At 47.9% G+C, this 14,070-nt stretch overlaps 1 protein-coding gene across 2 annotated transcripts; it reads left to right on the forward strand.

Moving 5' to 3' along the window:
• Positions 1–618: 618 nt before the first annotated feature.
• Positions 619–8,549, forward strand: LOC135809052 (uncharacterized). 2 transcript variants are annotated; one of them, XR_010552163.1, is made up of 2 exons: positions 619–2,676; positions 3,328–3,938. XR_010552163.1 is itself a non-coding variant. In XM_065322310.1 (2 exons), exons 1-2 carry the CDS (start codon positions 858–860, stop codon positions 8,107–8,109), a joined length of 1,632 nt encoding a protein of 543 aa, XP_065178382.1. In that variant the 5' UTR covers positions 638–857; the 3' UTR covers positions 8,110–8,549. The 2 variants fall into 2 exon arrangements, 1 of the variants encoding a protein (XP_065178382.1); XM_065322310.1 differs by lacking the exon at positions 3,328–3,938 and adding an exon at positions 7,331–8,549 and having other exon boundaries at positions 638–1,710.
• The last annotated feature ends 5,521 nt before the right edge of the window (positions 8,550–14,070 follow it).

Raw genomic sequence — 14,070 nt, forward strand, 5'->3', positions numbered from 1 at the left:
CGCAAGCTCAAACGATCGATCGAGTTCCTGAAAAACGAAGGGCGATCTCCGCCACTGGATAATCCGATTTGACTCCCGCGAAGAGGTCGTTCAGTGCCCCTCTTCACGGTCGACGAATCGTTCATCTCAGGTATCTGGCTGTGGGTTTGTCTGCGTGCCAGAATCCTGGATGTGGCAAACCTCTGGCGCTCATTGATTGCGTTGAAGAGAAGTAAAGAGGTACGACCTGGGCAGCGTACTTGTCATTCCGTGTCAGCAGTGTGGGATGGAGAATTTTATAGATACAGACTGATAGCCCTGTAACTGCTCCACACCCTGGCCCCCGTGCTTCCACAAGCAACACCAAAGCTGCTTTGGGTAAGTGTGTTTTCAATCTCATAAGCCATGATAAGGCCACCTAGAATTAATTCGTTGTTTCGGGTCACTTCACTCATCCCGGTACCAGGCGCGCAGGGTTGATCGGTCGGGTTTATTTTTTTATTTATTTTTTATTTTGGTTACTGCCATGTACATGTACAATTGTGCATAGTCGAATAGCTTTTGTCCATCAAGACAGTCGATCAAATCATGCCTGTAGACGATCCAGCGCAGTCATTGTCCCATCAGATCCAGGTCCCTTCCAGGACCAGACTGCTATGTATACGTCATACTTCATAATATGATGACTCCTCTTTTCTCTATCATACTGAGCATGCGTCATAACAACATGGTCTTTTGTCCGTCACTACTCTATGAACTGTTTGTGTGTCTGTGAGGTCCGACACAACAATGGCGACGAAGTTGGGATGAATTTGTTTTGGTCGTTTTACCTTACTGTGTATTTAGCTACTTACCTGTAGCTGTGCTATTTCTGCATCATGGCAAAGGCCACGATAGAGCCGTTCGACGGCGGAGACTTTGAGGAATACCAGGAAAGACTAAATTTTTTTTTCATTGCCAATGAAATTGGACAATTGGCGTCCAGTGCGTCAAACGCGGATAAGGTGAAAGCTGACAAGCGCATGACGGCTTACCTTATTTCTCTACTGTCGAAGACTGTTTACTCGACGTTGAAGACCCTGTGCTTGCCAAAAAACCCGACGGATTTCAAGTACTCCGAGATCGTTGACAAGCTGAAAGTACATTACAAGGTGAAAACCTCACGGACGACGGCGACACACAAGTTCCGTCAATGTGTTCAAGGGCCCTCGGAGAGTGTTACTGATTATTCTCATAAACTCCAGCGCTGTGCTGTAGAGTGCAAGTTCGGCGATCATTTGGACAGAGCTCTTTGTGATCAGTTTGTGGCTGGGCTGCGCGATCTAGACACACGCAAATTTATTTTGTCAAAGCCGGACGACGACGTAAAGTCATTTCAGAACGTATTTCAACTGGCGTTGACGGAGGAGACGGCAGGTCTGTTTGCTCGTACTCTACAGGCCAGTGGGAGCGCCAGGGACCAAGTCCAAGATGACGGAGTGCACGAGTTGCGGACGAGGCACTCGTCGGACAAGCACAAATTTCAGTCAAAGTCCAAGTCCAAAACACCCACTACTAAGTCTAAGGCATGTTATCGTTGTGGTGCCGCCAGCCATTTGGCCACTGCGTGTCAGCACAAAGACACTCGCTGCCGACACTGCCACAAGACTGGCCATCTGGAGCGGGTGTGTCTGTCCAAGAAACGCCAGCAAGATTGTCATCAACTCCAGGAGACGATCAGTTCTGATGATGGTGAGAGCGTTCCTATGTACCATGTATATACTGAATGTGTGAATGCTACTAGTACTACTAAATCGAATGCACCTCTGTACGTACCTGTGGAAATTAATGGTGTGACTGTAGAAATGGAGGTCGACACAGGCAGTGGTGTAACGATACTCACAGAGAAAGATTTTCAACAGTGCAATGGCGATTTGAATACATTGCAGAAATCTACAGTCATTCTCAGAGGATTTTCTGGTGCCGAAATTAAATGCATTGGGGAATTTCCAGTACCTGTCACGATTAACGGGAAAACTGAATCTGTTACTGTACGCGTTGTTGCAACTGAGGGTCCCTCCTTACTGGGTCGTGATTTACTTAAAGGGGCACTCCGGCTTCATTTTCGACGCCGAGTTTTCGATGCCAAGACGAAGGTAGGTGAAAGAGAAGACCCCTCGAACAAGAACGAGTCTCCAGAAGCGATCGAGTCGAGCAGGAAGACGACTTTTGAATTTCGCCGAGCAAGCGCTGATGACGTAATGAGGGATTAGCTTGCCAGTGGAAATGCATCTGCGCACATACATTTCACACACTTTTTGGCCAATTTTCAATCAAAGAGGAGGTTGTTTTCTATGTTCTCTCAACGTCGTGAGCGATCCCGTCTTCTATACCCTTCCAGGTACCCTGAAGGTCCTCCAGAGGAGAATTTATCTCCAGCAAAGCGTTGTTGATCCGCTAAATTCGTCTCGAGACATATTCAACCAGTGCAGTGCTGATAAATGTAGAATATTGAATCTGTGATAATTGTCGACGATCGAGAGAGAGGTTGATAGCCGCTGTCGCAGGGAAAGTGAAGCTGCTGGAAGTAACGACGGGGAGCCCGTTTGTATCACCTGAACAACCAGACTTCAAAGCAGCTTGACCAAATCGGAGGGTGCCTCGTTGCTTATCGTGAATATTACACCGACATGAATTACTACAATTACAAGTATACTGGTGAGTTTTTATCTTGTTCTGTTCGTATGCTAGTACCCTGGCCTGGAGTTCTCGTTAGCAAATTCCAATTCCCTGGCGCTTTCTAAACATTCCGTGTAGTACTGAATACGTGATCAAGGATATGCATTTTATAAAAAAATTCTATTTTCCAAATAGAGCGTTTGTAGAGAAATGGTTGCCCAAATACAACAAAATTGATTCTGCAGTTCTACAACTTGTACTGAAATCCAGTCGAAGTAAAAATGATTCTTCATGACAGTTGGGGTCAATGAAATCTGATCCAGGCATAACGAATAGTGACGCCTGTGACCCCGGGAACGAATGCCCATTTGGTGGGGGATACCAAAGTACTCGAAAGTGGTGCGTGTTTCAATGTGGCATTTGGAAGTTATATATGATCTCTGGTCAATGCAACATACGATAGCCATCATGAATTGCAGGCCTCGAACGCAACTCGGACCAGAATTGGCAGTTCCCTAAGTTAGATGCTTTATAATTCCATGGCCCTAGCTGTAGTTATAGAGGTTTTTTGCACATTATTCTTATAGTCGATAGGTTTATACTGATGGCTACAAACAACGGCAGTTCAAACTTCACTGATGTGTTTATGAGCTGAGAGATTTCTCTCCACTATTTCTGTTGTGCACACAGGTCTGTCCAATATGCATTGACCGTATTGGGCATGGTATCTGCTCTGAGAAGGGAATCGCTGGAGCCACAGTCCAACTGGACAGGCTTTCAAGAAACAGAGAGGAGCCATCTTTGCAAGCTGATACCTGATGTGTACCGGCAGAATTCTCACGAGATACCTTACGGACTACGTCTGGTGTATACTTCATAGTACTCCTTCGACTACTGTCTAGAATAAAGTCGACTGAAACAAGTTCAAACAACTCTGGCTTCAAACGAGCCGTCGATTAGACAAACAAAACATTCTCTCATAATACTAGAGCACTCTGACAACTCCCGACCTATTCCTAACGATTGCCACCGCTTATAAATATGTAGAGTGCTGATTGGAATGTGCTCATAATCTCAACAATTCAGTGCTATAATTATTTGAACAATGTGTTAGAAATTATTCCACTTTTCCTTCCATGAATGTTGTATCCACATATAATCCACAGTGCTGCAAAGTTTCAGAGTTCTCAGGGTATCAAACAAAATTATTTCAAATACAGTGAAATTGTTCGTAGACATTATAGCGTAACTTGTAGTTCCCTGGTCCTTTTCTTTGCTATAAATTAATCCTTTGCTCTCTAGCCGCCGGCGAGTTCAACAGTGAAATTGTTAGTTCATATTTATAATGTGGGTATGTAGGAGGGGGGGGGGGGGGAGGGGGGTTGAACATATTTCTATATAAGGGACCTGCAACTGTAATACCACAGTATAGTAGCCGGCAAATATGTAGAAAACAGAAATGCATGTTCCCATCATTGTACATGGACTGGCGCAGCAGGCCGAAGCTATCAGCCAGAACAGGATTTACAATCACCTAGAGATACTTGAGCTATTCCAGTATTCTCCGTGAGCTGTCCCATTCCACAATGGTTCATGCCACCATTATTTCTGGTAGTATCCATGTGCATAGTTCCAAGACCATCTCGGATTCTTCAGCAATTTGTGCCACGGCTCGGTCACTGGGGCTGTCAAACTTCCCATCACAAATGAACTTCAATTTCTCATCTGTTTCAAGTATATGTACTGCCATGACTTGACCATGCTTCATCCACAGCCATGGGCGAAAATTGTGGCGTTGAATTCCATAGCGCACCTTCCTGCTGCCATGCAGGAGTATGTTGAGAGAAGTGAACATATTTTTACTAAAAAACAACAGCCACTGAAGAGGATAGCAAATAGCCTTGGGTGAATTTCCCGCAGCTACACGTTGTTGGTAGGTCTACTGGTCCGTCTCCATATCGTCAAGTTCAGAAATCACCTGTACTACACTACACATCTTGTAGAAGGGATCCTGATCGAATAATTTTCTGGTCATAACATTCACTAAACTGAGGGCGAGACAAATAGTCAGTACTCCCCGATTCCGTCAATCTGCTTTGAAGTCTGGATGCTCATGTGATGCTAACAAGCTCCCCGTCGTTACTTCCAGCAGCTTCACTTTCCCTGCGACAGCGGCTATCAACCTCTCTCTCGATCGTCGACAATTATCACAGATTCAATATTCTACATTTATCAGCACTGCACTGGTTGAATATGTCTCGAGACGAATTTAGCGGATCAACAACGCTTTGCTGGAGATAAATTCTCCTCTGGAGGACCTTCAGGGTACCTGGAAGGGTATAGAAGACGGGATCGCTCACGACGTTGAGAGAACATAGAAAACAACCTCCTCTTCGATTGAAAATTGGCCAAAAAGTGTGTGAAATGTATGTGCGCAGATGCATTTCCACTGGCAAGCTAATCCCTCATTACGTCATCAGCGCTCGCTCGGCGAAATTCAAAAGTCGTCTTCCTGCTCGACTCGATCGCTTCTGGAGACTCGTTCTTGTTCGAGGGGTCTTCTCTTTCACCTACCTTCGTCTTGGCATCGAAAACTCGGCGTCGAAAATGAAGCCGGAGTGCCCCTTTAACGTGTTCACTCTTCCCTGGAAACAAATGTTAGCCGAGAAGGTCCATCGTACCCTGGGTACTGACCAATTTCAGAAAGAGTTCCCTGCACTATTCGATCACTCGACATTGGGAAAAATGAATGGCGTTCAGATACACTTGCATGTGGATGATGGGAAGCCAAGGTTTTGCAAACCTCGTTCGGTACCTTTTCATATTCGGGAACAGTATGAGGCTTCTCTTGACAAGCTCGAACGGGACGGTGTTATTCAGAAAGTTACGCACTCAGACTGGGCAGCTCCTACAGTGCCTGTGAGAAAACCTGATGGCTCCATCCGGGTATGTGGTGATTACTCCGTTACCATCAACAAATGCTCCAAAATGGATCACCACCCACTGCCAACACTAGACGAAATGCTTACCAAGCTATGTGGGGGTGAAAGGTTCACTAAACTGGATCTCTCCCAAGCATACCATCAGCTAGAGCTATCACCAGAATCCCGAGTCTATACTACTATCAACACACACCGTGGTTTGTACGAATTTACTAGATTACCGTTCGGAGTAAATTCAGCAGTTTCAATTTTCCAACGAACCATGGAAAATTTACTAGCGGGTCTTCCGGGTTGCGTCGTGTATATCGATGACATCCTTGTCACTGGGAAGACGGATGAGGAACACGCACAGAATTTGCGGCGAGTCTTACAACGACTTGAGGACGCTGGCATGAAATTGAAACACAGCAAAATTGAATTCATGTCGGATGTTGTGGTCTACTTGGGTCACAAAATATCAGCGCGTGGTGTACAACCTACAGATGAACGGATCGATGCATTGAAAAGCGCGAAACCACCCAAAGACGTAGCGGAATTGCAATCTTTCATTGGGTCTGCTAACTATCTACGGCGATTTATTCCACATTTTGCTGAGCAAATGGCACCACTCTATACTCTGTTAAAACGGGATACTAAATGGAACTGGGGTCCCACAGAACAACAGGCATTTGAACAGATACGCAATGCTATGAGTACCGATGCAATGCTCAGTCATTTCTCCATGACCAAGAATGTGGTTTTACAAGTCGATGCCTCAGGTTTCGGACTGGGCGCTGTGTTGCTACAAGAGGATGAGGATGGTTTCTTGCGTCCTGTAGCCTATGCTTCCCGGGTTCTTACCGCTCCGGAAAAGAATTACTCACAAATCGAACGTGAGGCTCTTGCTTTGGTTTTTGGTGCGAATAAGTTTCGACAATACCTATTGGGCAAATCGTTCACACTCAGAACGGATCATAAGCCGTTGCTCTCACTATTTGATCCACACAATGCAGTGCCTACGCTTACATCAACCCGTTTAAAGAAATGGCGTTTGGTGTTATCCGCTTACGATTACCGGCTTGAATTTGTCAAGGGAAAAGAGAACATTTTCGCTGATTACTTGTCACGTAAACCAACCATGAATGTACCATCAGTTGAGGAGAGTGTTACGGAGGAAATCCTACACTTTGAAACGGAGAATATTCTCACTGCAGATACAGTAGCTACGGAAACTAGAAAGGATCCTACTCTTACTCAGGTTATGCAATACGTAAAATTTGGGTGGCCTGTTAATGTTGATACCAAATTGCAACCTTACTACTCACGGCGATTTGAGCTTACTGTACAAAATGGTGTACTGATATGGGATTCTCGTGTGGTTATTCCGAATTCCTTACAACACCTTCTATTGCAGGATTTACACTCAGAGCACACCGGAATTGTGCGTATGAAGAGAATGGCTAGGCAATATGTATGGTGGCCTGGTCTGGATAGTCACATTGAGAATACCGTGAAATTATGCAGGCTTTGCCAGGAGAATGCCAAGAAGCCAGCAAAGGACCACGGTTCTTGGTCCTGGCCAGCTGGGCCATGGAAACGTCTACACTTGGATTTTGCGGGTCCATTTCTGGGTACTATGTTCCTTGTATTGGTGGACTCGTATTCCAAATATATTGATGTCGTACCAATGAAATCTGCAACTACTCAGGGTGTAATTACAATGTTACGTTCTAATTTTGCTATTTTTGGCTTGCCGGAGCATGTGGTCACAGATAATGGCAGCCAATTCACGAGCGCAGAATTCAAGTCATTCTTATCCAGTAATGGCATCGTGCATACGCTAACGGCACCTGGGCATCCTGCCACTAACGGTTTGGCCGAACGCTATGTGGGACATTTCAAATCTAAAGTCAAGCTCCTGACATCAGAGACTGATTTGTCCTCTGCCTTGTACCGGTTCTTACTCACTCATCGCACTACACCTACGGTGAGTGGCAAGTCACCTGCAACTCTACTAATGAATCGTCAGCCACGAACAAGGTACGATCTACTACATCCGACTACTGCAGCCGCTTTGGATCAGCAAGTGCGTTCATTTCAACAGAATTGCTCGAATACTCCCGAGTATAGTGTTGGTGATGCTGTCTATGCACTGAATTTCAGCAATTATGGGTCGAAGTGGGTACCAGGCGTCGTTCTCAGTATTGTCAGCCCCATGAATTACCGTATTCAGGTTGACGAAGTGGTGTGGAAACGCCATCGGAATCAATTACGGCCTCGTTCCATCCCGGGTGCAATGATTCCCAGTCTGCAACCTCCAGCTGAAGTGGTGGATTCATCGTCTGTGCCGACTCCGCCTATGTCGGTACCACCAGCTGTGACATCTACGCCGCCGGATGAAACACCGGCTCAGTCAACAGCACCTTCTACTCAGGCACCTATAACGCCCGATCTGTCGGCTGCGCCGGCTCCTCATAGTTTGCCGAAACAGCCTGAGCGTACACAGCCCCGTCGAAATGTTGGTAAACCGTTGCGTTATCGTAATGGCTAAGTGTACAGTACATGTGCTGACCAGTCGTGACTGATACCGAACACTTTTTGTAATGTGGATTATGGCCTGGTTTGTGAATACTGATTCTGGACTTTTGAGATCATTCTATTCGCATGTGCATGTATTTCCTTGTACCGGTCTCTGCATAGTCTATTCGCTGTGCATGACAATTACATTAATCTAGACAGTGCTCTGGGCACATGTGCATGTTTGTCCGCATAATTTATTTTCTATAATGCATTCTGTTATGAGCACTGTCCCAGTGTCAGCAAATATTGATTGCATGCCTTTGTACATATTTCTGCTTGCTGTGTTGCTCCATATACCTCCGCTTTGTGGGGGAGGATTGCTATGTATACGTCATACTTCATAATATGATGACTCCTCTTTTCTCTATCATACTGAGCATGCGTCATAACAACATGGTCTTTTGTCCGTCACTACTCTATGAACTGTTTGTGTGTCTGTGAGGTCCGACACAACACAGACCTTGGCCTCGCTGGCAAAGGAGTCTGAGAAGCAGCTCTCACCTTGCAAACGTCTGTCAAAGAGCGACGCGGTGGCGGAGCTGATGCTGTTTCAGGACCGATTGCGGATCGGAGATGTGCTATTATTAGGCGCGTGTGTACATGTACCGGTACATGTACATGTACGTACATAGTCTAGTCATGTACATTTGCATGCACAATAAAAAAAAACATTTTGCGGTCGGGTGAAAAAAGACGGTCGGTCGGGTGACCCGAAACAACGAATTGATTCTGGGTGGCCTAAGATTTATTCATGTCGATATTAATTTTGCGAGTCATTGCCACCCTATGGCTATGGAAATGTATGAGCACACTGTATGCGCGGCGGCCGTGAGCGTGTGTGTGTTTGCATAGACCTGCATGTTTGTGCATGTGTGCACCATACGCATGTATGAACATGCACATGCATATGCGCTCATGTGCATGTGGACGTGCCCTTGCACACATACTATACACACGTGCATGACCGCTCCCAGGACATGTTGGTGTGACATGTGTATGCTGGCATCTCCACTCATGCACATGAGTGTGCACATGCATGTGGGTGGATACGCACACGTGCGTGAATGTATGTGTGTGTACGTGCGTGCGCGTGTGTTCTATTGCGTGTGAGAGCATGTGTGTGTGTGTGTATGTGTGTATGTGTGCACGCATGTGTGTATCGATGGTGTGCATTTTTGTGATTGGTGAACACTCTGATACCTAAACCGCGATACCGGAGCTCCCAAGCTACAGCCTCAGATTGATTTATAGTTCATCGTTGGGAATGAGTTCGGCGAATGTTGCGGCACTAGCTGACATTGTCGAAGCTCGCCCTGATGCCAGTATCCTGTAGCACTCTGTCACTTTTGCATCAGCATGTTCGGCGATGGAGTTTGCAGAACATCAGCAAAAGCGGCTGGCCAGCGTGACATACTTATCCGGCTGGTCTTGAGCTGGAGGCGTCGATGGCAAGTTGGGAACTGCAGGGCACGGCGGAGTAGAAGGTTGACTGGCTGGGGGATCAGGATCGGTAGTAGCGGCAGAGTGACCAGCAGGCGGCAACTGTTGCGGTGTTGGCATTGGAACAAATGTGCCGCCGGTTGCGTCTGAACTGGCCCGATGGGGTTGCTACGATGTAGGAGCTCAAGGCTGGTTGGCTCATCACGTGGCCAGACTCTTCACGATCAGGTAGATACACAGGCTGTTGGGGACACAGAGACGTCAGTGTCCGGGCTGCATGGCGACTGGCATGGTTGGCGCTTTGGCGATCCTTTATGCGCTGATCCGCGGTACGCAGGTCGCTCTGATCGACTGGATGCGACTGTCGCTGTGTTGGAGAAAGAGGTAAAAGTGACTGCAGCTGGCGGTTCATCAGAAGCTGAGCTGGACTCTTTCCATGCTCCAAGTAGTGCGAGGTGCCAATCAGTGCCCTGACGGAACAGACTCTTGACCGTGCGAACAGCACGCTCGGCCATGCCATTGGCTTGCGGATAGAGAGGCTACTGGTGACGTGGCGGACGCCATAGGTGGGTGCGAACTGAGCAAATTCAGCACTGGTGGTCCGTTGTCGGTCGTTAGAGAGTCAGGGATGCCATGGCGAGCGAACAGCGACTTGAGATGGCTGACCGTACGAGCTGTAGAGAGCGAGGGTATGTCGAGGACTTCGATGAACCGAGAGTAGTAGTCGATGACGAAGAGGTAGTTGTGGCCATCGATGGTGAAGAAGTCTGCGGCCAGATGTTGCCAAGGAAACTCTGGGAGTGGAGTTGAGAGAAGAGGCTCGGGTGGCTGAGAGCGGTGTCAACTGCATTCTTCACATGTTTGGACAAGAGTAGCTATGTCCAACGAGAGCGATGGCCACGATACGGAAGTGCGGGCCAGGCATCGGCACTTGGTGATGCCCTGATGACCCTGGTGAAGGCGAGCCAGGATTTCTTGCTGGTGAGCGGGAGGTATGTAGAGACGCTGATCATACAGAAGCAGGCCGTCATCCGTGAGGCTGAAATGTGCGCTGTGCTCTATAAGAGACTGCACCACGGGAGGAGCATCGCCAGGAGCATGCCAGCCGTGCTGCAGATACTCGATGATGCGAGCACAGCTATCGTCGTCGCTTTGCCATGCTGAAACCTCATTGAGGCATTGCGCAGTGGCAGGCAGAGTCTCAGTGACGTACGACACCATAGCAGCTGTCTCGGCCTCTAGAGTGGCTGTATCGTCTGCATCGGTGCTGCGGAGAGGAGCTCGAGACAGAGCGTCGGCAATTGCGAGTTGTTTGCCAGGAGTGTGGATGATACTGTAGTCGAATCGAAGTAGCCGTAGACGAAACCGGAGGACCCGCGGAGGGAGGTCGTCGAGAGCACGGGTACCAAGCAGAGGGATGAGTGGCTTGTGATCCGTCTCAATGGTGAATGGCATGCCGAGGAGGAAGTGTGAGAGCCGGTCGCAGGCCCACGTTGCAGCCAGAGCCTCCTTCTCGATTTGCGAATAGCGCCTTTCCGCTGGTGGGAGCGAGCGAGACAAATAGGCTACAGGACGGACGGACGCGTCGGGCTGGCGTTGTAGAAGCACTGCACCCAGGCCAAAGGAAGATGCATCAGCAGATACTGTGGTGCGGTAGTTGGGAGAGTACTTGGCCAGGACGGGCTCGTTACTCAGTGACATCTTGATGCGGTCGAACACGGCACACTGCTCAGCACCCCACTGCCACGGGGTGCCTTTGACGAGGAGAGATCTGAGAGGTTGCGTGATGGAGGCCAAGTCCGGAATGAACTTGCCTAGGTGGTTGGCCATGCCCAGCAGACGGCGGACGGCATGGACGTCGGAGCAAGGAGAGAGCTCCTGGATCGCGTGGATTTTGTCTGGATCTGGATGGATGCCACAGCCATCGATCACGTGGCCCAGGAACTTGATCGAGGTGGTATGAAATTGACACTTCTCGCTGTTGAGCGTGACACCGGCGGATTGAAGACGAGCCAGAGCTGGTCGAAGGTTGTCGACCTCCTCCTCGAGGGTGGAGCCGAATGTGAGGACGTCGTCCATCATGCAGATGTTGCCAGGGAGGTCGCTGAGCAGATCTGACATATGTTTCTTAAATACTCGGGTGCCGAGGAAATGCCAAAGGGGAGCCGCGTATAGCAGAATCTGCCGATGGGCGTGATGAACGTGGTGAGAAGCTGCGACTCCGGCGCCAACGGAATTTGGTGAAACCCGCTGTTAGCGTCCAGCTTGGAGAATACCTTGGCATCATCGAGGCGAGCGAGGAGATGGTCCGTGGTAGGGAGAATGTGCCGTTCCTGTAACAGGTTTAATCAAACTTGAAAAGTAAGAGGCCTGGTTGAGCGTGCCTCGACCAGTTATATGCAAAATGTGATAGTATACATGTGGCAATGGCGCCAATGAAGGTGCTAATAGACAGGCGTAAGACGCATGAGGTGCGAGGGAGTGTAAAGTTATAGAGAACAGGGGAAAACTGTTACATCATCCCCCTCCTATGGAGAGGAAGGAGCTTATAACCCAAATGCTCAAGTGGAATAGAGTACAATAAGCGCAAACACGTGCGAGACGAAAAAAGGCTTCGCACTGAAGTAACACAATAAGACGACTGAAACTCCATGCAAATAAAGTGTAATAAGCTCAACAATGTGTAAGGTGAAACTAGAAGTTCAACTGCAAAACTCAGCGGGCAGAAGCCAAGGTTTTGTACTTCTGAAGTGGAACAATGTCATTACCAGATTCATCCAACAAATAATGTTCAGGCTCCCAAGTGGCATCAGAGTAGCCTTGCCACTTGACTAGGTACTGAAGCTGATTCTGCCGGCGGCGGTGACTGAGAATGTTCTCCACCACATAGCGGGCATGACCATCAAGGTCCGTGATAGGCGGAGGCGTAGGCTGTCTCCTATTAGGAATAGCGTTCTTCTCGTAGGCACGGAGTGCCGACACATTAAATACCGGGTGACAGCGGCTGGTATGAGGCAACTTGAGCTTGTAGGCATTCGGGCCGACCACATGGGTTATAGGAAAGGGGCCAAACCACTTGGGGCGTAATTTATGGGATGGTCGGTCCCGAGCTTCAGGAGTCAGGAGGAAATCCCGGTAGACCATTACCAAATCTCCCACCTTCAGCTTTCCCTCGACCCTTGTCCGATCTGCATAGAAGGCCTGACGAGCTTGAGCTGCCACTAGCGCATCTTGTGAGATCTTGACCGCGTCTTGTCTTGCTTGCAACCAATCAGCTGAATCTCTGCCTCCCTGAAAAGGGTTGAGGAAGTCGGGTGGCGCTCTGGGATTTAGACCGTAATTTAAGAAGAACGGTGTGTTTCCTGTAGATGATTGAGTAGCGCTGTTGATAGAAAACTCACAGAGAGGTAGGAGCATATCCCAGTTATCTTGTTTATGATTTACAAAAGCCCTCAGCACATCCTCTACTATTCTGTTTACTCGTTCAGTTAGGCCATCTGTCTGAGGGTGATTGGCAGTACTAAATGCTAGTTTCGTTCCTAAGCGATCAAACAATTCCTGAAAAAATGCTGCCGTAAATCTTGGATCACGATCACATACAATACTAGAACTCAAACCATGAAGTCGAAATACATGTTGAATATACAGATCAGCACTTCCTTTAGCGTCAATAGTAGAGGAAGTAGGTGCTAAATGTACACACTTTGTCAAGCGGTCTACAAATACATATATAGCATCATGACCTGTATCGGTCCTAGGCAAACCCATGATAAAATCCATCGAGATATCCGCCCACGGCTGACTGGGCACTGGTAAATTCTGCAAGAGACCAGTTTTTAGCTGGCCGCCTTTAACTCGTTGGCAGACGTCACATGACTTGACAAACGCCTTTACATCCAGTCCCATTCTGGGCCAATAGAAATATCTAGAGAGTCTGAAATAGGTGCGATCTCGACCGGGATGCCCCGCAGTCACACAGTCATGGTATTCTTGAAGCAGGGCGAGTCGGAGTTTGCTACTCTTTGGAATGCATAACCTGTTCTGTGGTGAAGATCTGAGATAAAGATAACCGGGTGTTTCATTTAGAAGGTAACGGTCATGCAGATTGTCATGGCTTGAATTTTTCAGTCTCCTGATAATGGGAGCAAGATCCTTGTCGCACTTGTAACCGCTGACAATTAACTGCGCTAAGTCTGGATTAATCTCTAGGGTATGCTCTATGGCATTCAACTGAATGTTAGGAGGATAGGATGACCCGCCTATTTCAGAATCACTGAACAGATCTGGACGGCGTGAAAGCGGGTCGGCAATGTTTTTCTTTCCTGGTTTGTGAAAGACCGTAAAGTCATAGTCAGCTAAAAACTCTACCCATCTTGCCTCACGCTTGGTGAGAGTCGGTTTGGTTCGTAAATAGACAACACCCATATTATCAGTCATCAGGTCAAAGTGGCGGAATAGATAGATTCTCCAGCACTTTAATGCAAATACCACA

The sequence above is a fragment of the Sycon ciliatum genome, chromosome 2, assembly GCF_964019385.1.
Source record: "Sycon ciliatum chromosome 2, ocSycCili1.1, whole genome shotgun sequence".
In the NCBI taxonomy this organism is placed as follows: Eukaryota; Metazoa; Porifera; class Calcarea; order Leucosolenida; family Sycettidae; genus Sycon; species Sycon ciliatum.